Source organism: Scyliorhinus torazame, chromosome 2 (assembly GCF_047496885.1).
Source record: "Scyliorhinus torazame isolate Kashiwa2021f chromosome 2, sScyTor2.1, whole genome shotgun sequence".
Lineage (NCBI taxonomy): Eukaryota > Metazoa > Chordata > Chondrichthyes > Carcharhiniformes > Scyliorhinidae > Scyliorhinus > Scyliorhinus torazame.
Window position 1 is genome coordinate 70,788,291 of NC_092708.1, and position 25,041 is coordinate 70,813,331.

At 46.0% G+C, this 25,041-nt stretch overlaps 1 protein-coding gene across 4 annotated transcripts in view; it reads right to left on the reverse strand.

The window, feature by feature from the left end:
- rab3gap1 (RAB3 GTPase activating protein subunit 1) overlaps positions 1-25,041 on the reverse strand; it is a 122,563-nt gene that overhangs the window by 13,026 nt on the left and 84,496 nt on the right. For all 4 annotated transcript variants that reach the window (XM_072472599.1, XM_072472606.1, XM_072472616.1 and 1 more), the window contains exons 18-23: positions 17,283-17,420; positions 10,686-10,913; positions 7,317-7,413; positions 6,980-7,083; positions 6,770-6,885; positions 2,107-2,209 (exon numbers count right to left, since the gene is read on the reverse strand). In XM_072472599.1, coding sequence (XP_072328700.1) covers positions 2,107-2,209; positions 6,770-6,885; positions 6,980-7,083; positions 7,317-7,413; positions 10,686-10,913; positions 17,283-17,420 — 786 coding nt within the window. The remainder of the gene's footprint in view (positions 1-2,106; positions 2,210-6,769; positions 6,886-6,979; positions 7,084-7,316; positions 7,414-10,685; positions 10,914-17,282; positions 17,421-25,041) is intronic.

Genomic DNA, 25,041 nt, shown 5'->3' on the forward strand with positions numbered 1-25,041 from the left:
CACCATAGAAAGCATCCTATCACAGCCTGGTACGGCAACTGCTCAGTCCAAGATTGTAGAAACCACAGAGAGCCGTGAACACCGCCCAGTCCATCACACAAACCCCCCTTCCATTCATTGACTCGATCTACACCTCCTGCTGCCTTGGGAAAGCCGGCAGCATAATCAAAGACCCTCCTACCCAGTTTATTCACTCTTCCAACTTCTTCCATTGGGCAGGAGATACAAAAGTCTGAGAACACGCACCAGCACATTCAAAAACAGCTTCTTCCCCACTGTTACCAGACTCCTAAACAACGCTCTTATGGACTGATCTGATCTCTTCACACAGCTTTTCTACTAAGTAGTACTTCACTCCTGTATGCTTCACTCCTGTATGCTTTACGCATGTATTTACATTGTGTATTTTATGTTTGCCTTATGTATTTTCTTTTCATGTACGGAAGGATCTGTCTGAGCTGCACGCAGAACAATACTTTTCACCGTACCGAAGTACACATGACAATAAACAAATCCAAATCCAAATAGCATCATTGGTTCCAACATCGCTAAATATTTGAGGATAAATGCAGAATACTTGCTCTAGTTCTTGATCTATATAATACTGACAAATACATGAATCATTTGATCAACCCACACCATAAATTGCACTCGGCCCAGTTCCAAAAGCAGCTATATGACTTGGGTACCTCTCAATTAAGAATTAGCTGCCGTAAAAGACGCCAGTTAAAAGCCCAGCAGAGTTTAAAAATCCTTGAATGACCAGGGAGAAGGGAACTATTTTAAAATGTACACGGTACATAGGTAGGATTTGCAGGGAGGGGTTCGGGTTGTGCCTGGAAGGTGGGGGAGGGTACAGTCTGTGCGATGGTTATCCAGAGGTTAGTGTAGAGGTTTTTATTATTCTAACTATTTCTGGATAAGTATTGATATAACCAAGATGGAACCATCCAAAGTTTGCAATTTAAATGGCATTTTTCAATGGTTCCCAGTGCAGGGCAATTGCCCAGGAGAAGTTTGCGCTACCCCGCCTCCCCAAACACGATACCATGGAGTGCAGAAATTACAACCCTATATAGACTTCTAACAGCTTCACAATGCTGATTATTACTAATTATTATTAAATGTAGGGCACAAAGAACAAAGAAAAGTACAGCACAGGAACAGGCCCTTCGGCCCTCCAAACCCGTGCCGACCATGCTGCCCGTCTAAACTAAAATCTTCTACACTTCCTGGGTCCGTATCCCTCTATTCCCATCCTATTCATGTATTTGTCAAGATGCCCCTTAAATGTCACTATCGTCCCTGCTTCCACCACCTCCTCCGGCAGCGAGTTCCAGGCACCCACTACCCTCTGTGTAAAAAACTTGCCTCGTACATCTCCTCTAAACCTTGCCCCTCGCACCTTAAACCTATGCCCCCTAGTAATTGATCCCTCTACCCTGGGGAAAAACCTCTGACTATCCACTCTGCCTATGCCCCTCATTACTCTTGTCTTATTCAAAATAGCACTGTGGGATCTTTTACATCGAACTGAGATGGTTTAATCATCTGAAAGATCATCACTCCCCAGGATCAGCAACTCAGCTGCAGCTAACAGAGCAACTGATACATACAGGATGGCAGTCATTTGACCTCAAATGTTGACATGTTATATTGGGCAGTCAAATGGTACCGGCTGAAATATTTTAAAGGGAACAGCATATCAAATGATCTGTCCAAGTTACGTTAAACAGACCTTAACTGAAAGCATAAACAGCAATATACAAATATTTTTGTTGTAACATAGATGTGCATCTCCCTTCCAATTAGCTGCTCTGCCTTTTACTTGTTTTATATGTTCGGTCCCTGCTTGTATTTGAATTGGAACCTGTGGTAATTTGCCTCCCATCATGTACCCTTAGCTTTCTTTTTTTAATGAAGGAATTGACCATGTGTTCACTTGCAAATTCCCTTGCAAAATGTCATTAACTGAATATTAACTGAAGGAAAAAAATACATCGCAAACATTTCTTTGTCAAGTGTTTTGCCGCTCTTTATAAAGATCATTCATCAAAGGTATATCAGAATAAGGCATTGACAGATTCAATTTCAATTTGTTCTCACCCTCTGTGCATTCACAAATAGTTTGTAAATAATGCTCCCTGTAGGCCCTCGTCCTGCTCCAATTACTGGTACTTCTGGCTCTTCTAAAAGAGAGCTCACAAACCTAATAAAAATAAATAAATCTATGAATGAAAACATTTCCTGACATATCAATCTTCTGCATGTCTAATGGCATGCCTAAAATGTTAGTACAATTTTAGACAAATTTGAAAGCGAGATTTGTGTAAGATTGATAGAAACTTCAAATATTAAACTTTTATTATGCAAGACAGGGTATAATGGAGCATATTAAATATCAGTGTTGCTATAATAATCCATACTTCGAAGCAAAAAAATCAGGAAGATTCTAAAAAAACACAAATATTTTACATGTTACTAAACACATTTAGGATTGTGATATTCTAATAATATATCCAAATCTCTCACAATTCTGTTTTAATCCTACAGTTAAATGAAAACAAAAATAACACTGGATTACTCAAGAGTTATTTACTGATATAATTAAGAGTCTCAGCTTGATGCAACAGTTCCCCTCAAGGGAAGGTTTATATATTTCTGCAGTGGCATCAGGGCAAAACACCAAACAGAAGCCACTTTCCTGCCCATAGAAACCTGGGGAAAATGAAGAAGAATGCCCCCAGCCCAGTCGCCTGGACCACTCAAACACACCTCAGAACCCTGCACAAATTGTTCGTCCAGTTTCAAAGCCCATGAATCCTTACCATCAGGAAAGAGGGATCTGAATGTTCTGGTATATGAATCGCAAAAGATTAATATTCAGGTACTGCAAGTAATTATAAAGGCAAATGGAATTTTGTCAGGGGGAATAGAATATAAAAGTAGGCAAGTTTTGCTACAGTTTTACAGGGCATTGGTGAGACACACCTGGTGTATTATGCGCAGTTTTGGTATCCTTACTTAAGCGAGGATAGAATTTGCATTAGCAGTTCAGAGATGGTTCACTGGACTGATTCTTGGGATGAAGGGATTATCTCATGAGGAAAGGTTGCACAGGTTCAGCCTGTATCCATTACAGTTTAGAAGAATGAGAAATTATCTTAAAGAAACTTGTTGAAAAATATGTGGTCGCTCATTTAAAACAGAGATGAGGAGAAACCTTGGGCGGGCTTCTCCGTTGGCCAACTCTGAAATCGGTAAACACGATTGGGTGGAGAATAGGCTCCGACACCAAAATTGTGGCGGGCACCGATTTGATGTCAAATCGCAATTCTCCGTCACCTCAACAGTGGAGTCAATGGGGTCCGCAACGCGCATACAGTGAACACAGTTTGCATATAATTAGCAGTCCTAACCCGGGCTGCTGGGCCCGGGGGGGGGGGGGGGAGTGGCCGGGGTGAACGCACAGGTTGCTATTGCCGTGTCCTGCAAGGCAGCCATCTTCTTGCACACCCTACTGACCACCCACCTTAGTCCCTGGTTCTGCAGAGTGACAGCAGCCGCATGGGTGCCCCCAGCCGCCCCCCACCCCCCCCTCCCCACCCAACCCAGCCGCCAACTGCCAGCGGCGCATCAGGCGGCCCACCCAAGGACAACACCCACTGTAGCCCCTTTGGGGGGCCCTGGACGGGGGCCACGGAGCGTACCGCTGGCAAGAGCAGTGCCAGCCAATGGTACCCTTGGCATTAGGGTCAGCTGCCAGGGTTCCCCAGGGTGCTGGGTACTGACGGGGCCAGAGGTGCGGGGATGGGGTCATGCAGGGTCAGTGCCCGCAGTGCCAACCAGGGCCAATGTGTAGCCCTGTGGACTTGTTGGGCACAGGAGTACGTACCAGGCTAACAGGTCGGCCTTTCACCCCCTGCAGACAACCCCCATGTAGTCCTTGGCTCTTCGACGTCACCTCCACAATCAATGGGACTGTCCGTTCCAGAAACATCACCCGCGGCCGAACTCCACGCCGGCGACCTCCCTCTCCTCCGGGCCGCTGACCACGTCCAGGGCCCTCTCCTCTGCCATGGTCAGGGGCCGCAGGTCCTGAGATCCTCCTCCAGTTTTCTCCCGCTCCTGGCAGTTATGGGTGACAGTGTTAAGACAGTCCGACACATGCAGCCCAGGGGGTGGGTAGCTGGTGGCCTTAGTAGCCATGGTGGCCGGTATGGGTACTGGCTTGTGGTGCAGAATGGGGGTTCGGCTGCTCTCTGGGTTGTTGGGGAGGCGGTTATGGATGTGTGAGACGGAGTTAATACCAGGGGTACAGTGTTGCCTATTCACCCTGGCCGCCCTGAGGAGGTTGTGCAGTTTTTCCGGCACTGCTGGCCAACCTGAACAATGATAGCCTTGTCAGCCTCTGCCTCCTGCAACCAGGCACGGCGAATGGCAGCAGCTGGCAGTCTCCTTCCACAGCCGGGGTACAGGGTCAACCACCTCTCCTCTACCGCATCCAGGAGGTGTATCCAGCTCGGTTTCGGTGAAGTGTGGTGCAACGCGTATTGCTGCCATCCTGTTGGCTGGAATGGTATTGGAATCGATTGTGTTCCATGTGGGGCCGGTGCTAGCCCCTCAACAGTAGCTGAATCGGTCCAGCTGAGGCGCCAGTTTTGCTGTCATGGAATTCCACGAATCCTACGCTGGTTTCAATACTTCAAGTCTCAGAAATGGAGAATCCAGCCCTTTTCTGTCAAAGGTTCTCTTCCCCAATGAGCAGCGGAGGCTGGATCATTTAATATTTTTATTGACTCCCTTGTCAAACAAAAATCTAAGGGTGTACAGAGTAGAGAGGAAAGTAGAGTTGAGGCCACAATCAGATCAGCCAAAATCTTATCAAATGGTGGAGCAGGCTCAAGGGACCAAATGGCTTACTCCTGCTCCTAATTCATACATTGGTATGTAATTCAAAGTAGCAATTTTCTTTGAAATGCAGTATTACTTTTAATAATTCTGCTTTACTATTCAGCCTAAAGCAAAACAATTGCATCACAAAAAACAGCAATCTCAGGACAAAGCAGTTTTATTTTCATATTGAAATCTATTTTCAGCATTTAGAAGGTTAAAAAATGTATATTTTGTCTCAAAATCTTTGACGCATTATAAACTTGTCTGTGGCTCTGAATTTATAAGCATCACACACTATTATTTTGAGCTACTGCCATTTTACAGAAAATTATATCTACACCATCCTTTATAACTCAGTATAATTATATTGGGCAAAAGGCAATTAAGAGGCTCGGGGGCCACACAGTGGCACAGTGGTTAGCACTGCTGCCTCTCAGCTCCAGGGTCCCGGGTGCAATTCTGGCCTCGTGTGACTGTGAAGTTTGCACTTTCTCCCCCGTGGCTGTGTGGGTTTCCTCCGGGTGCTCCGATTTCCTCCCACAGTTCAGAAATGTGCAGGTTAGGTGGATTGGCCATGCTAAATTGCCCCTTAACGTCCAAAAGGTTAGCTGGGGTTACTGGGTTACAGGGATAGGGTGGAGGTGTGGGCTTAAGTAGGGTGCTCTTTCCAAGGGTCGGTGCAGACTCGATGGGCTGAATGACCTCCTTCTGCACTTTAAATTCTATGATTCTATAAGTAGCCACCTCAGGATTAGAAAACAATTACGAACAAGCTAATAGGTAGAGCTTTGATATCAAATGGAGAACAGCAGTATTCAACATAGTAAAATGTTGGAAGATGTTGATCATAAACCCTATTAAATGTAATCTGACAATCCATGTGAAGGACAGGCGGCCAAAAGCTTTGTCAAAGAGGCATCGTAAAGGAGAAAAGAATAACGGAAACGTTTAGGGAAAGAATTCCAGAGCATGACAGCTGATAGTATGGCCTTCAACAGTGGAGCCAAGAAAATAGACCCAAAAAGCATGATAGTCTTGGTGGAATTTAATTAATGCTGTCCGGGGTTAGTTCGATGGGGGCCACGTTTCAGGCAGGAGGATGCTGTTCATCCTGCCACCTTCACAATGCCCTCTGATTAAGTCCAGGACATAAGGCTTGCAAGTGGTCTTCCAATCGAGAGGTCAATTGAGGCCCTTAATTGCTCACTTTAAGGGCCTCATCCCACCACTGTGTATTCAATCAGCGCTGGGCAGGGAAGTCATCATGCGGGGAGACTGCCCATCATCCTTGCGGCCCAAATGGACACAGGATTGGTCCCTCATTTCCCACCTTGCCAGAGGCCCATTTTCCACCAGGTAAAGGCTCAAGTGAATTACCAGCCACTGCTATTGGAGCACTACTGGTAATAGAGAGAGATACTGAGCCCTGCTCTGGGGCAGGATTTCTGCTCCACTGGGGAAAGTTCTGAAATCAAATATGCCCCATGGAGTTGGGTACCTCGGTGGCAGGTTTTCCAATGCCAACTAGCGATTGAACTCCCTCGGGGTGCCCTGGAATTTGAGTGGGGAGGGTTGCCACCAGTACTGGTGGTGCCGTCGGTCCCCTGTATCCAATATATTTATGTGACTCTAACCCTCTCATTGATCTTTTCTACATTTATGCTATAGTAAATTGTTTCTCTTGATGTTTTTAGAATTATGTAGTCATTTTAAAATGTTATTTAAATTACACTCCACTGATCTACTGTAGCCCCAAATATTACACAAGCTTATTCACTGTCCATTTCAGATTTACCAGATTGACAAAGTTGCTAAGTAAAAGCAAAAAAAAAAATCAAGTTCCAAATGAGGAAATCAATATAATATATTTTACCTTTCCAATTCTTCACGTTCCTCTTCCTTTTCACATTTCTTAATTCCAAATTTGGCTTGAAGTGATCGAGATCTTGCAATAATGGCTTCTGAAGCTATTATCTGATTAATTATTTCCTAGAAAAAAGCCATACAGTTATGTTTTCCTACTTTCTAAAGTCCCTTTTGTCTATTTGTAAATCTTTTGAGAAGTAATTCCAGCAAAACTTACTTCCAATTTTTTGATGTCAGGGTTTGAATATCTTAAAAGTTTGCTCGCATGAGTAATGATGTGCTGAATTATTTTTCTTACAGAGGGGATATCTTCTATAGATTCTGTTAAAAGTGGTAAATAAAATACATTAATACTGAAAACACAAAGAGAAAGCAACCTAGAAACTAGATCAGAAACTAGGTTATTTTACAAGCCTCGTAAACAGCTGATGATTTAATAGGTTATCTCATTAGATATAATAAATTCTGTGATATACCAAAACTTTTCAATCATACAAGTATCTAAAACTGTTAATACTATATATCTGTTGTTTAATCTGACAAAACTGTTTTACCTTCTTCTTTCACCTTCAGCAATGCAGCATGCAAAATGCAAGGTAGCAAATGCCTAGTCAAATCTGCAGGTTTTAAGCCAACTAAATAGTGAAGAACCTGAAAGAAAACATATGTTTCATTATCTCAAGTACAAAGGTCTAACTCTGCAATACTCTAAAATACAACTGAAAAGTAGGACTAAAAGTCCAACAGTAAAATCTTTATAAAATTGCATTACATCTTACATTATCTTGTGGCTCAAGACTTGTAGTTGTAAATTTCATCGTCCCTCCCCCATATACACAAAAACCTTAAGCATATCTATTTTCTCTGCATATCTTATGAAGTTCAATAAAATTTCAAACTATTAATATCAAGTTGAAACCTTTTGTACTTGGATATGGTTTGATGTGCTTCGCTACCCCATGAAGTACGAAGAAACAGGTAGAAGTTACAAAACAAAAACACATCATTCAATCCAACTTGTTTGTGTGCATATTTACCCTCTAGTTGAGCAAATAGTGCTAAATAATTTATTCATAATCCAATTTTGCATGGCAAGATAGTTTCTGCCTCAACTACTGACTTGGATTAAATTTCACAAATTCACAATTGCTCGTGAAGACATTTTTCACGGCCTCTTCTGAATCACTTACATCTAATCTTGTACCTTATGGCCCTTTGTTTTTGATCTCTCAAACACACAATGGGAGGCATTTGATGGAACTCTCATATTTGGAGGTTTTGTTTGGAATCCTCTCTCTTGCCACAGAATCCCTGAATTTTCTAAGACAAGAGGCTACCTTCAGCCAACTGGACTAAGGGATCTGTTCTAGTTTTGAGTCCAATAATACTCCTCAAGGTGATTCATTTTGGTAGGACAAATTTGAATGCGGATTACAGGGTCAACGGCAGGGTTCTGAGGAATGTGGAGGAACAGAGAGATCTTGGGGTTCATGTCCACAGATCTCTGAAGGTTGCCACTCAAGTGGATTGAGCTGTGAAGAAGGCTTATAGCGTGTTAGCGTTTATTAACAGGGGGCTTGAGTTTAGAGCCGCGGGGTTATTCTGCAACTATATATGACTCTGGTGAGACCACATTTGTAGTATCGTGTTCAGTTCTGGTCACCTCATTATAGGAAGGATGTGGAAGCATTGGAAAGGGTGCAAAGGAGATTTACTAGGATGCTGCCTGGTTTGCAGGATAGGTCTTATGAGAAAAGTTTGAGGGAGCTAGGGCTTTTCTCTTTGGAACGGAGGAGGATGAGAGGGGACTTAATAGAGGTTTATAAGATGATGAGGGGGATAGATAGAGTGGATGTTCAGAGACTATTTCCTCGGGTGGATGTACAAAAAGGGGGCACAACTATAAGATTCAGGGTGGGAGATATAGGAGGGATGTCCGAGGTAGGTTCTTTACTCAGAGAGTCGTTAGGGTGTGGAATGGACTGCCTGCTGTGATAGTGGAGTCGGACACTTTAGGAACTTTCAAGCGGTTATTGGATAGGCACATGGAGCACACCAGAATGACAGGGAGTGGGATAGCTTGATCTTGATTTCGGACAATGCTCTGCACAACATCGAGGGCCGAAGGGCCTGTTCTGTGCTGTACTGTTCTAAGTTCTATGTTCTATGTTCCAAAGAATTTCCAAAGGAGGCAAGTCATATTGGACTCAAAATGTGAATTCTGGTTTCTATCTCCACAGATGCTGCCAGACTGGCTGAGTTTTTGCAGCACTTTGTTTTTATTTCAGATCTCCAACATCAGCTTTTATTTTAGTCTTTATAGTTTCTGTTGTCTGTATATTTTGATACTGTGAATTCCTAAGCAGGGAAAAATCACTATTTCCAACCCTTTTCCTTCACTGAAAAACAGTGATTAAACAACACCCATCTTTTCTGTCCTGCGTTGAAATGTTTGCACCCACACTGCTATATAAATTTTATTATAATAATCGTTATTGTCACAAGTAGGCTTACACTGCAATGAAGTTACTATGAAAATCCCCCAGTCGCCACATTCTGGCGCCTGTTCGGGTACACTGAGGGAGAATTCAGAATGTCCAAATTATCTAACAGCACGTCTTTTGGGACTTGTGGGAGGAAACCGGAGGAAACCGACACAGACACGGGAGAACGTGCAGACTCCACAGATAGTAACCCAAGCCGGGAATCGAACCTGGGACCCTGGAGCTGTGAAGCAACAGTGCTACCCACTGTGCTACCGTGCTGCCCATTTTAATACAATGTGCCTTAAATAAATTAGCACAGCTCCTATATAGCACTTATCAAATAACTGAAAATCCATTGAGACACCATTCACTGTAGTTCCTTTAACAACACACTCCATTATTTCCTAAAAGGATCTATTAAATTTGTTGAGTACAAATTGGTTTTTTTTTTCAAAATAAACTGACTGCCTCAATTAACTTTCTAACAAAGTCCTAATTTTAGCTAATATCATGCCCTCTACAACAGTGTTGTCCAATTAAAAACTGCTGATGAGACACAAGAGTGGCTGCAGGGACACTATTTTTGTCACATACATTAATATTAGTAGAAAACATCTTACATATATTCAGAAATATAGGTAAATGAGCTTCACACGTATATTTGCTTAAACCTCTACAACCATTCAGTAACCAAAGTAGCAAACCATACAATCAGAAAGCATTCATCGTTCTTTTTGTCTTATCTCTTTCCCAATGTGTACACAGAAAACATACGGTATGCACCGTGCACGCACGATTATTGAGATCACATGCCCAATAATGGAATCGATTACTAATTTTTTATTTACTAATCAAAAATACAATAAGCTATATCTGGATTCCCAATTAGCAATACATTGTCAGTGACTAATGCTCCCGTAAAGATTTTCTGCTACCGGTATTAGGTTATAGTTAACTCAGTTAATGCCTTTTTGATATTCTTGTAGAAAACCAGTTTACAAACTTCCAGAAAAATTTTCATATTCAAGCATAACTGACAGACTGCTGTGAGAATCAATTATTTCTGTCCTGACTTCCCTAAGCATCATAAAATACAGTACAACCAGCCACAGTGCCTTCTCCACTTTGAATTTAACTAACTTTTTCAGTATTGCCTCCATAACTATTATCCTTTCAAATTATTGCAGCTCGTTCTTATATCGCTACATTTCCAATATCATACTCACCTACAAATTGAAGCAAAGTCTACCTTTATGACAAATTTTCTTACTCATCTCGAATTCCCACAAGTCTTTATTTTGTTACTTTTCATGGGTCTAAGATCCTTTACTATTTCCCTGCCCTGTAGCCTTTTTCCATACCTTCTCAGCTTTCTAATTTTTTTTGAATCCCCTATTATTATCGCATCATTAATGTAACCATTTAAATTATTTATACCTTTTCAGCTTCCCTGGTGTCATCAAAGAGACGTCTTTGTCGTCGAGCAGGAATTGGCTTTGCCGTTTCCCAAGCCTCCACCCACATGTTGCCAGGGATTTTCATTCTGGCACTCAACTCTTTTCTGATAACCTTGTCACCTGCTTCATCTGTGACTTCTTCCTCAATGTAGTCACGAGGAGAATACCACCTCACAAAATCTTCCAGACAACAGCCAGGGTTTGCAGCCTAAGAGACAAATCAGCTTTGTCACAAAATTATTTTCATTGTAAAGTTACATTATGTCTGTAAGATGTAGAAGTCCTCAAATGTTTTATTTATTGAAGAAAAATTTATTCATGTAAACCTGTGTAAAAATTAGTATAATTTTGCTTTTATCCATTACCCTTCTCTCCAAAGGGTTACTAACATATGTTGTACAGTTGTCTGAGCACTATTAGCCCTCCAGTAATTTGCTTGAGTAGTCATTTCGCACTGCTTCTGAACCTTCAGTGTTTTATTCATTATGAGTCTCGAGTCTCTCGCTTGGTCTACAACTTCAACTGTTGCCTCTGTACATGCATGTACAAGCATTGAGTAACATAGAATCATACAAAAAAGATAGAAGCAGGAGTAGGCCATTCACCCCTTGAGCCCAATCATTATGATGCCCCCCCCCCCCCCCCAATCCCTTTCGGCCCAAGAGCTATATCTAATTCTTTCTTGAAATCACACATGTTTTGGCCTCAACTACTTTCTGTGGTAGTGAATTCCACAGATTCACCACCCTCTGGGTGAAGAAATTTCTCCTCACCTCAGTCCTAAAAGGTTTACTCCTTATCCTCAAACTCTGACCCCTCGCTCTGGACTCCCCCGCCATCGGGAACATTCTTTCTGAATCTACACTGTCTAATCCTGTTAGAATTTTTAAAGTTTCTATGAGATCCCCTTTCACTCTTCTAAACTCCAATGAATATAATCCTAACTGACCTAGTCTCTCCTCATAGGACAGTCGCGCCATCCCACGAATCAGCCAGGTAAACCTTTGCTGCACTCCTTCCATGGCAAGAACAGCCTTCCTCAGATAAGGAAACCAAAACTGCACACAATACTCTAGGTGTGTCCTCACCATCCCTATTCTTATCCTCAAATGATCTCGCAATGAAGGCCAACATGCCAGTTGCCTCTTTTTTTTGCCTGCTGTACCTGCGCACTTACTTTCAGCGACTGATGCACAAGGACACCCAAGGTCTCGCCGAGTATCCACCTCTCTCAATTTACACCCATTCAAATAATAAACTGCCTTCATATTTTTGCTACCGAAGTGGATAACCTCACATTAAACCACATTTTACTGCATCTGTCATGCATATGTCCACTCACTCAGCCTGTCAAAATCCCGCTGAAGCATCTCTGCATCTTCTTCACAGTTCCCCCTCCCACACAACTTTGTATCGTCCGCAAACTTGAAGATAGTACATTTAGTTCCCTCATCCAGATCACCAGAGGCTGGCTTAGCTCACTTGGCTACACAGCTGTTTCATGATTCAGAGCAAGACCAGCAGCGTGTGTTTAGTTCCCATATTGGCTGAAGTTATTCTCAACCTTCCCTCACCTGAGGTGTGGTGATCCAGGTTAAATCACCACCAGTGAGCTCTCCCCCACAAAGCAGCCTATGGTCATCTAGGACTAGGCGACTTCACCTTACCAAATCATTAATATGTAACGTGAACAGTTGGGGTCTTAGCACAGGTCCCTGCAGTACCCCACTAGTCACTGCCTGCCAATCTGAAAAAGACCCATTAATTCCAACTCTTTGCTTCCCGTTTGCTAACCAGCTTTCTATCCATCTCAAGACACTACGTGCAATCCCATGCGCTTTAACTTTACATAGTAATCTGCTATGTGAGACCGTGTTGAAAGACTCCAGAAAGTCTAAATAAACCACATCCACCAATTCTCCCTGGTTAACTCTACTGTTACATCTTCGAAAAAATCCCAGTAGCCTTGTCAAGCATGATTTCCCTTTTGTAAATCCATTCCGACTTTGTCTGAACATACGAACATAAGAACTAGGAGCAGGAGTAGGTCATCTGGCCCCTCGAGCCCGTTCCACCATTCAATAAGATCATGGCTGATCGTTTTGTGGACTCAGCTCCACTAACCCGCCCGTTCACCATAACCCTCAATTCCTTTACTGTTCAAAAATCTAACTATCTTTGCCTTAAAAACATTCAACGGGATAACCTCAACTGCTTCACTGAGCAGGGAATTCCACAGATTTCCACTCCTTTGGGTGAAGTTCTTCGTCAACTCAGTCCATATCTGCTCCCCCTTACTTTGAGGCTATGACCCCAATTCTAGTTTCACCCACCAGTGGAAACAACCTCCCAGCTTCCATCTTAACTATTCCCTTCATAATTTTATATGTTTCCATTAAGATCCCCCCTCATTCTTCTAAATTCCAATGAGTATAGAATCATAGAATCATAGAATTTACAGTGCAGAAGGAGGCCATTCGGCCCATCGAGTCTGCACCGGCTCTTGGAAAGAGCACCCCACCCAAGGTCCACACCTCCACCCTATCCCCATAACCCAGTAACCCCACCCAACACTAAGGGCAATTTTGGACACTATGGGCAATTTAGCATGGCCAATCCACCTAACCCGCACATCTTTGGACTGTGGGAGGAAACCGGAGCACCCGGAGGAAACCCACGCACACACGGGGAGGATGTGCAGACTCCCATATAGTCCCAGTTGACTCAGTCTCTCCTCTTAAGTCAATCGTCTTAACTCTGGAATCAACCTAGTGAATCTCCTCTGCACCCCCTACAGTGCCAGTACATTCTTTCTCAAGTAAGGAGACCAAACTGTACAGAGTACTCCAGGTGTTGCCTCACCAGCACCCTATACAGCTGCAACATAACCTCCCTTACCATCTCTCCAGCAATGAAGGACAAAATTCCATTTGCCTTCCTAATTACCTGCTGTATCTGCAAACCACCATTTTGCGATTCATGCACAAGGACACCCAAGTCCCTCTGCACAGCAGCATGCTGCAATTTTGTACCATTTAAATTATAGTCCATTTTGCAGTCATTCTTACCAAAACGGATGACCACCCATTTACCAACATTGTACTCCCATCTGCCAGACCCTTGCCCACTCACTTAATCTATCTATATACCTCTGCAGACTTTATGTCCTCTGAAAACTTTACTCGGCCACTCATCTTAGTGTCATCTGCGAACTTGACACATTACACTTGGTCCCCAACTCCAAATCATCTATGTAAATTGTAACAATTGCAGTCCCAAAACTTATCCCCGAGGCACACCACTCGCCATTGATCGCCAACGAGGAAAACACCCATTTATTCCCACTCTTTGCTTTCTGTTAGTTAACCAATCCACTATCCATGCTAATATATTACCCATAATGCAGTGCACCCTTATCTTATGCAATAGCCTTTTGTACGGCACCTTGTCGAACGCCTTCCAGAAATCCCGATACACCACATCCACCGGTTCCCCATTGTCCACCACAGTCGTAATGTCCTCAACGAATTCCAATAAATTAGTAAAACGTGACCTGCCTTTCATGAACCCATGCTGCATCTGCCCAATGGGACAATTTCGATCCAGATATTTTGCCATTTCCTCCTTGATGATAAATTCAAGCATTTTCCCCACTTTGGAAGTTAAGTTAACCGGCCTATACTTGCCCAACTTTTGTCTACCTCCTTTTTTAAATAGTGGCATCACATTTTCCAATCTGAAGGAACGAATCCAGTCAATTTTGGTAATTACCACAAATGCATTTGCTATTTCTCCCACAATCTCTTATAGTATCCTGGGATGCATTCCATCAGGGCTAGGAGACATGTCTACCTTTAGCCCCGTTAGCTTGCCGAATATTACCCCCTTAGTGATGATGATCATTTCTAGATCCTTACCTGCCATAGCCACCTTGCCATCAATTATTGAGGTTATTTGTGTCTTCCACTGTGAAGACTGACACAAAATACCTGTTCAAGGCAATTTCCTCATTTCCAGTTATTAAATCTCCCTTCTCATCCTCTAAAGGACCAATGTTTAACTTAGCCACTCTTTTACATTTTGTATATTTGTAGAGACCTTTGCTATCTGTTTTTATATTCTTACCTTTCTTTATAGCTTTTTCGTGGCTTTGTTGACATTTAAAGATTTTCCAATCATCTAGTTTCCCACTAATCTTTGTATGCAGTTTCTTTCAATTTGATACCTTCCTTTATTTCCTCAGATTTCCATGGCTGATTAGCCCTTTTCCTAGTCTTTCCTTTTCACTGGTATATACTTTTGCAGAGCACTGTGAAAAATTGCTTTAAGTCATCCACTGTTCCTCAATTGTCCCACCACAAATTATTTGCTCCCAGTCTATCTTAGCCAACTCCTTCCTCATCCCATTGTAGTCTCCTTTGTTTAAGCCGAAGACACTGGTATTGGTTTTTAGCTTTTCACCCTCCATCTGTATTATAAATTCAACCATACTGTGATTGCTCCTTCTGGGAGGATCACTAACTATGAGATCATTCATTATTCCGGTCTCATTACACAGAATATAATAATATAATAATCACTTATTGTCACAAATAGACTTCAATGAAGTTACTGTGGTGAAAAGCCCCTAGTCGCCACATTCCAGCGCCTGTTCAGGGAGGCCGGTACGGGAATTGAACCTGCGCTGCTTGTCTTGTTCTGCATTACAAACCAGCTGTTTAGCCCACTGTGCTAAACCAGCCCCTATCCAGAACCAGATCTAGGATAGCTTGCTCCCTCATAGGTTCCACTATATACTTTGAGGAAACCGGCACTGATACATTCTATGAACTCCTCCTCAAGGCTGTCCTGACCTACCTGGTTTGACGAATCGACATGTAGATTAAAATCCCCAATGGCAATTGCTGTATTTCTTTGTTTATTGCCCACCTGACCGTGGTGGCGTTATTCGGTGGCCTATAGACTACGCACATCAGTGACCTTTTCTCCTTATTATTTCTAATTTCCACCCAAATGGATTCACCCTTTTTCTCCATATAACCTGTATCATCTCACTATTGTCAAGATGTCATCCTTAAATATCAGATCTATGCCAGCTCCCCTACCTTCCTGTCAGTCCTTCCAAATAGTCTGATACCCCTGGATATTTAACTCCCAGTCGTGACCACCCTGCAACCATGTCATGGCCACTAAATCAGACTCATTTGTGATGATTTGTGCCGTCAACTCATTTATCTTGTTTTAGAATGCTACGAGCATTCAAGTAAAGTGCCCTTATGCTCATTTTTTAAACCTTCTTTTTGAATCTGAACACCTCTATTAATAACATTTCTTGAGTTCTTCTTCCCGTAACTTTTTTCATAATTTTCTCTGTAGTTGAACCCTCCTCCCCACGTGCTAACCTGCTGCTTTGCTTTTCATTAATCATTATTCTCCCCGTAACTTCACCCATCTCTCTCTCTCCCCCCCCCCCCCCCCCCACTTACTAGTTTAAAGTCCTTGTGACCATCCTATTTATCCTTTCCACTAGAACTTTCCTCCCAGGTCATTCACGTGAAGACCGTCTGATTATACCACCACTTTCAAAATGCTGTGCTATGAAATCCTTGATAATGGGCTCTGGCAACTTCCCTACTAACAACGTTAGGCTCGTTGGTCTATAGTTCCTTGTTTTCTCTATACCTCCCTTTTTGATAATCATTCCAGAGTCCAAAGAATTATGGATAATTACCACCAATGAATCTACTATTTCGAGGGCTGCTTTGTTAAGTACTCTGGGATGAAGATTATCAGGCCCTGGAGATTTATCCACTTTCAATCCCATTAATTTTCCAAAACTATGTCTCTACGAATACTGATTTCTTTCAGCTCCTCACTAAAACTTGTGTCTCTCAGAACTTCCGGTACATTATTCATGTCTTCCTTTGTTTCTTTTTTAAATTTAGAATATAAAATTATTTTTTCCCCCAATTAAGGGGCAATTTTGCTCGGCCAATCCATCTAACCTACACATCTTTGGGTTGTGGGGGTGAGACCCACGCAGACACAGGGAGAATGTGCAATCTCAACACAGACAGTGAATGGGGCCAGGATTGAACCGGGGTCCTCAGCGCCATAGGCAGCAGTGCTAACCACCTCGCCACCATGCCGCCCTCGTCTTCCTTTGTGAAGACAGAAGCAAAGTACAAATTTAATTCCTCAGTCATTTCATTTCCTGGACTAAATACATAATGTTGTTTTGTGTACTTTGTTTAGATGAAAATGAGTGAACTTTTTAAGCTTGCTTAACTAAATTCTATCCCTGTTCATAACTTTTTTCTGTGAAGAAAACTCTTAAACAGTGTACAAGCTCCTGCACAATTGTAGCTCACAAAATAATGAATCGAATTAAGCAATCCAACTTCTATAGGAATTATAGCATAGCTGCACACCTTCTTTCTGTGAAGCAGTGCCATTCTGAATGTACCACAGCCAACCCTTTCCATTCTATCGAATGACAGAAATACCATTTTTAATAAGATAATGTTCCCCTACAGTTGATGATTAGGAAGACTGAAATTCTGAAAATGTATTTTACCTTAAAGGATTCCATGTCCGACAGCAAACAAGCACTCTGCATTCTAGCACGTAGATGCGCTCCTTCAGCTGATGTCCCGAGTTTAGCTAGTACCTCCGACTGTTCTTCTAATAAATCTTCTGTCATTGGTGCTGGCTCCTGACAGGATGAAAGATTTCAGTAAATTAAAATGTCTGCATTAAATTGGTTTCCAGTACTTTGTGGTTCTTATGGCAGGGCGGATTGGGAGGAGAACTCCTGCCAAACAGCAAGAAAATACATCTTGTAAGGGTCCTTCCTGTTTATTCCCTTATTTTTTCATTATTTTACTTTTGCTGTTACCGATTTTTAATGGACCTGTGACTTTAAGGCAAACAGCAGGATCCAGAAGGTTGTGCTGACTTAAGACTGGTGATTGCCGTTTGGTCAGTATCCGTGATGACTCAGTTTGATTGATTTGGTTGGTGGTCAATGACTGGGCCCAAAAGGCTGTGCTCTGCCCAGTGGTCATTGGATCTAATGCCACTGGAATGCTCTCAGAGTCATGAAGTTCCAGTTTGGTTTCACTTTTGATTCTGTATCTTGGATGGAGGGTTCTAATTAATTGTCTCCCAAAAAATCCTGCTAAACTCGCTTCAGAAGGCAACTGAGGGCAGACACTCTCTCCAGCAAGTTGAAGCTCCGTTCTCTAGAGGCTGCAGAAGCCTGAAGTCAAATTACGAGCTGGAAGCAGAGTTTGATGTGAGGTAAAGTGTCTCCAGAAAGAAATAAGCCTGAGTATGAACCTCAAACTGAAGGCCCAGTTTGATTAAAGCTGGTGACTCTCTAAGAGGCCTGCAGTCTGTAAGTACTGTATTGAATGAGTGACTCTGCAAAGAAGGCCATTGCCAGCTGTAAACCAGAGGCTTTGATCAACCAGCATGCTTTACGGAAAGCCTGCTACAGAACCACCATTCGATGCAAAGACTCTTATCTTTTGACCTTCATCCTTATTAATTTCACCCCCACTTCCGGTTGCGGCTATGCGGAGCTAAGCCGCACATTTCGGCGCCTCCCGCTAGAACGGACTTTTGGGCTCTCCAGAGGAGCCCCAACGGCAATTTTTCGACGACTTCCCGTGTGGGAAGGTGAGAGCAAGGTCCCCCTTCCACAGTATATGGAGTGGACCAGAAGTGGAGCGGTCAAAAAAGCGGTTTTGGAGCAGCGAAAGAAGAGAGGGAGAAAAAACAAGATGGCGGAGGGCGGAGATCGAGCGGCATGGGGCCCGGAGCAGCAGGAGTTTCTCAGGCGCTGCGTGGAGGAGCTTAAGAAAGAGGTGCTGGCGCCACTGCTGACGGCGATCGAGGGGCTAAAGGAGATACAGAAGGCCCACGGGGTAGAGATCCGAGAGGTGCGGGAAAAAGCCGCAGAGAACGAGGACGAGATCTTGGGCCTGGCGGTGAAGATGGAGGAGCATGAGGCGCTGCACAAGAGGTGGGCGGAAAGATTCGAAGACCTGGAGAACAGGTCGAGGAGGAAGAATCTTCGGATTCTGGGTCTCGCTGAAGGGGTGGAGGGGGCCGATGCCGGGGCATATGTGAGCACGATGCTCAATTCGCTGATGGGTGCGGAGGCCTCTCCGAGTCCCCTGGAGCTAGATGGGGCTCATCGGGTCCTGGCGAGGAGACCCAAGGCCAACGAGCCACCAAGGGCAGTACTGGTGAGGTTCCATCGTTTCGTGGACAGAGTGTGTCTTGAGATGGGCCAAGAAAGAGCGGAGCAGCAAGTGGGAGAATACGGTGATCCGAATCTATCAGGGCTGGAGTACGGAGGTGGCAAAGAAGAGAGCTGGTTTTAATCGGGCCAAGGTGGTGCTGCATAGAAAGGGGGTGAGATTCAGAATGCTGCACCCAGCGCGATTGTGGGTCACATTTCAGGATCGACACCACGACTTTGAAACGCCTGAAGAGGCTTGGGCCTTAGTACAAACTGAAAAGTTGGACTCAAACTGAGGGTCTGTGGTTGTGTGTGTGTGTGTGTGGGGGGGGGGGGGGGGGGTCGGTTGTATACAGGGTTATAACTATGCGTAGGGAATGCTCCACGGGTTGGGCGATGGAGGAAGAGATCTGATGGGGAGACTGTGAGAGAATGTGCGCGCCGGTGCTGGAGGGAGGAGAGGCCCGGAGATAGGGGAATTGGGATAAGGCCACAACAGGAGCTGCGCCAGAGTTGGCGGGGCTGGCTCAGGAAAGCGCGGGATTTTTCCAGCGCTAGGGAAGGACGGAGGGGGGGGGGATGGAGGAGCGCACACTGATTGCTGGGGAGGAGGAGATGGGGGGGATTTCCACACCGGGGGGGGGGTCAATGGGATGGCGGGGGAAGCCAGGGTCAGCAGGAGTCAGCTGACTTACGGGAGTGTTATGGGGGGAGCAAAAGAGCTAAAGATCTAGCGGGGGGAGGGGGATGGGGGGGGGGGGGGGGGAGAAATAGGGTTGCTGCTGCATTGGCCGAGGGGGAACTGGAAATAGAAGAGGTGGTCGGGGCTGCGGTCCCCCGTCTGGGGGACTGGAGGGTGCGGGAGGCGCGGGCACGGGACTGGCCTAGAAAAGGTCATGGCTAGTCGGCAGGGGGGAGGGGGTGGGAAGCCCCCCAATCCGGCTTATAACGTGGAATGTGAGGGGCCTGAATGGGCCGGTTAAGAGGGCCCGAGTGTTCACGCACTTATCGGGACTGAAGGCAGACGTGGTCATGCTTCAGGAGACACATTTGAAGGTGGCAGACCAGGTCAGGTTAAGAAAGGGATGGATAGGACAGGTATTCCATTTGGGGCTGGATGTGAAGAATAGAGGGGTGGCAATACTGGTGGGGAAGCGGGTGTCGTTTGAGGCCAAGAATATAGTAGTGGACAATGGAGGTCGATACGTGATGGTGAGCGGTAGGCTGCAGGGGGCGTGGGTGGTATTGGTAAACGTATACGCCCCAAACTGGGACGATGCTGGATTTATGAAGCGTATGTTGGGGCGCATTCCGGACCTGGAGGTAGGAAGCTTGATAATTGGGGGGGGGGGGGGATTTCAACACGGTGCTGGACCCAGCATTAGATCGTTCCAGATCTAGGACGGGGAAGAGGCCGGCTGCGGCCAAGGTGCTTAGGGGGTTTATGGACCAGATGGGGGGAGTAGATCCGTGGAGATTTGCTAGGCCCCAGGCCAGGGAATTCTCTTTTTTTTCCCACATACACAAAGCCTACTCCCGGATAGATTTTTTTGTTTTGAGCAGGGCGCTGATCCCGAAAGTGGAGGGAACGGAGTACTCGGCCATAGCCATCTCAGACCACGCCCCGCACTGGGTGGAGCTGGAGTTGGGTGAGGAGAGGGACCAACGCCCGTTGTGGCGTCTGGATGTGGGATTACTGGCAGATGAGGTGGTGTGCGGGAGGGTACGGGGGTGCATTGAAAGGTATTTGGAGGCCAACGACAACGGGGAGATGCAGGTGGGGGTAGTATGGGAGGTGCTGAAAGCGGTAGTCAGGGGAAAGTTAATCTCCATCAGGGCTCACAGGGAGAAGAGAGAGGGCAGGGAAAGGGAGAGGTTAGTGGGGTAGATCCTAAGGGTGGACAGGAGATATGCAGAGGTCCCTGAAGAGGGACTATTTAGGGAGAGGCAAAGTCTCCAGATGGAATTTGACCTGTTGACCACAGGGAAGGCAGAGGCACAGTGGAGGAAAGCACAGGGGGCGACGTAAGAGTATGGGGAGAAGGTGAGCCGGATGTTGGCACATCAGCTCCGTAAGAGGTTGGCAGCGAAGGAGATAGGTGGAGTCAAGGTTGGCAGGGGAACTACGGTGCAGAGTGCGGTGAAAGTAAATGAGGCATTTAAGGCCTTTTATGAGGAGCTGTACAGATCTGAGCCCCCAGCGGGGGAAGAGGGGATGCGACGATTTCTGGATCAACTGAGGTTCCCGAGGGTGGAGGAGCAGGAGGTGGCAGGTTTGGGGGCGCCAATTGGGTTGGAGGAGCTGATTAAAGGACTGGGGAGCATGCAGGCGGGGAAGGCCCCGGGACCAGATGGGTTCCTGGTTGAGTTTTACAGGAAGTATGCGGACCTGTTAGCCCCGTTGCTGGTGAGGACTTTCAATGAGGCAAGGGAGGGGGGGGACCCTGCCCCCGACAATGTCCGGGGCGCTGATTTCTCTGATCCTGAAGCGGGACAAGGACCCACTGCAATGTGGGTCGTATAGGCCGATTTCGCTCCTTAATTATGGATGCTAAGTTGCTGGCAAAAGTGCTGGCTACGAGGATTGAGGACTGTGTCCCGGGGGTGATTCACGTGGACCAGACGGGATTTGTAAAGGGCAGGCAGCTAAACACCAATGTGCGGAGGCTCCTAAATGTGATTATGATGCCATCGGTGGAGGGAGAGACGGAGATAGTGGCAGCTGTGGGCGCGGAGAAGGCCTTCGGCCGAGTAGAGTGGGAGTATCTCTGGGAAGTGTTGCGGAAGTTTGGGAAGGGGTTTATCAGTTGGGTTCTGCTCCTATATAGAGCCCCGGTGGCGAGTGTGGTTACGAATCGGCGGAGGTCGGAGTATTTTCGGCTGTATCGAGGGACGAGGCAGGGGTGCCCCCTGTCCCCCCTGTTGTTTGCATTAGCAATTGAGCCTCTGGCCATGGCATTAAGGGAGTCCAGGAAATGGAGGGGGGTGGTCTGAGGGGGAGAGGAGCATCGGGTGTCGCTCCATCCCGCCGGGACCCCCCGTCCCGCCAGGGAGGGGAGAATCCCGGTCCATATCTCGGGTGTTTGCAAAGGTTCTGTTGCTGTATGTGGCAGATCCAGTGGAGGGGATGGTGGAGGTCATGCAGATCCTAAGGGAGTTTGGGGACTTCTTGGGCTATAAGCTCAATGTAGGGAAAAGTGAGCTCTTCGTGGTGCATCCAGGGGACCAGGGAAGAGGGATAGACGACCTACCGTTGAGGAGGGCGGAAAGGAGCTTTCGGTACTTGGGGATCCAGGTAGCTAGGAGTTGGGGGGCCCTGCACAAACTTAATTTGACACGGCTGGTGGAGCAGATGGAGGACGACTTCAAACGATGGGATGTGTTGCCACTCTCGCTAGCGGGCAGGGTACAGTCGATTAAAATGATGGTCCTCCCGAGGTTTCTTTTTGTGTTCCAGTGCCTTCCTATTATGATTACCAAGGCCTTTTTTAAGCGAGTAGGTAGGAGCATCATGGGTTTTGTGTGGGCAAACAAGACCACGAGGGTAAGGAGGGGGTTTCTGGAGCGTAGTAGGGACAGAGGAGGGCTGGCTTTGCCGAATCTGGGTGGCTATTATTGGGCAGCCAACGTGGCGATGATCCGTAAGTGGGTAATAGAGGGCGGCATGGAAGAGGTTGGAGATGGCGTCCTGCAAAGGAACGAGCCTGAGGGTGCTGGTGACGGCACCGCTGCCGCTCTCGCCGACAAGGTACACCACGAGTCCGGTGGTGGCGGCAACACTAAAGATCTTGGGGCAGTGGAGACGACACAGGGGTGAGATGGGAGCCTCGGTGTGGTGCCCGATCAGAGATGACCATCGGTTTGTCCCAGGAAGGATGGACGGGGGTTTCAGAGCTGGCATCGGGCAGGGATCAGAAGGATGGGGGAAACTGTTTATCGATGGGACGTTTGCGAGCCTAGGGGCGCTGGAGGAGAAGTTTGGGATACCCCCGGGAAATGCGTTCAGGCACATGCAGGTGAGGGCATTTGTGAGGCAGCAGGTGATGGGATTTCCCATTGCTCCGGCATAGGGGATTCAGGACAGGGTGATTTTGGGGGTATGGGTCGGAGAAGGCAAGGTTTTGGCGATATATCAGGAGATGAAAGAAGCGGAGGAGGCTTTGGTAGAGGAGGAGCTGAAGGGCAAATGGTAGGAGGAGTTGGGGGAGGAGATTGAAGAGGGTCTGTGGGCAGATGCCCTGAGTAGGGTTAATTCCTCTTCCTCGTGTGCCAGGCTTAGCCTGATACAGTTTAAGGTTATTCACAGAGCGCATATGACAGGGGCGAGGCTGAGTAGGTTCTTTGGGGTGGAGGACAGATGTGGGAGGTGCTCAGGAAGCCCGGCGAATCACGCCCACATGTTCTGGTCGTGCCCGGCACTGGATGGGTTCTGGAGAGGTTTCGCGAGGACTATGTCTAAGGTGGTGAAAGTCCAGGTCAAGCCAAGTTGGGGGCTGGCACTATTTGGGGTGGCAGACGAGCCGGGAGTGCAGGAGGCGAAAGAGGCCGGTATTCTGGCCTTTGCATCCCTGGTAGCCCGGCGGAGGATCTTGCTATTATGGAAAGACGCGAAGCCCCCCAGTGTGGAAGCCTGGATAAATGACATGGCAGGGTTCATCAAGCTGGAGGGGATAAAGTTTGCCTTGAGAGGGTCTGCGCAGGGGTCCTACAGGCGGTGTCAACCGTTCCTAGACTATCTCACGGAGCGCTAGAAGGAGGTCGGTCAGCAGCAGCAGCAACCGGGGGGGGGGGGGGGGGGGGGGAGGTTATATAGGTGAACGGGGAAGAGGGTTTTCCTCGGGGCACTTGAAAAAGGAAAAACAGAAACATATGGGAGAGTCAATATGTGCGGGAGGAACCCATTGTACAAGGTCTGTAATATGTTGGATTAATTAAGGGTGACAGTTAAGGGTAGTACGTTAACTTGTTATACATGTGTATTTTTACTACATAATTAACCATTATTCTTATTATAAATAAACAAAAATTGTGTTTCAACTTACAAACTTGGTGACTGTAATTACTGGGCAGCTAAGGGCCAAAGACCTTTGTTATTGGTTAATTCACTTGTTTTTTTTGTTTTTAAAAAAAATTCATTTACGGGATGTGACTGTCGCTGGTTAGGCCATCCTTAGTTGCCCATCAGAAGGTGGTGGTGAGTTGCCTTCTTGAACCACTGCAGTCCTCGAGATGTAGTTACACCTACTATGCTGTTACGGAGTTCCAGGATGTTGCCTCAGTGACAGTAAAGTCAGGGTGGTGAGTGACTTGGAGTGGTACCTCCAGGTGGTGGGGTTTCCAGGTCTCTGCTGCTCTTCTAGATGGTAGTGGTCGTGGGATTGGAAGGTGTTGTCTAAGGAACCTTGGTGAGCTATTGCAGTGCATCCTGTAGACGGTACACATAGCTGCCACTGTTCGTCGGTGGTAGAGTGTTTGAATGTTTATGGAAGGGGGAGCAATCAAGCGGGCTGCTTTGACCTGGATGATGTCGAGCTTCTTGATTATTGTTGGAGCTGCACTCATCCAGGCAAGTGGAGAGTATTCCATTACACTCCTGACTCGTGCCTTCTAGATAGTGGACAGGCTTTGGGAGGTTAGGAGGTGAGGTATTCGCCATCGGCTTCCTAATCTTTGACCTGCCCTGGTAGCCACAGTATTAATGTGGCTAGTCCAGTTCAGTTTCTGATCAATGGTAACCCGCCCAGGATGTTGATTGTGGGGGATTCAGCGATGGGAATGCCATTGAATGTCAAGGGGCGGTGGTTAGATTCTCTCTTGTAGGAGAGGGCCATTGCCTGGCACTTGTGTGGCGCAAATGTAACTTACCACTTGTATGCCCAAGTCTGGATACTGTCCAGGTCTTGCTGCATTTGGACATGGGCAGCTTTAGTATCTGAGGAATCACGAATGGTGCTGAACAGCACATCGCCACTTACGATCTTATGATGGAAGGGAGGTCATTCATGAAGCAGCTGAAGGTGGTTGGGTCTAGGACACTACCCTGAGGAACTCCTGCAGTGATGCCCTGGAGTTGAGATGATTGACC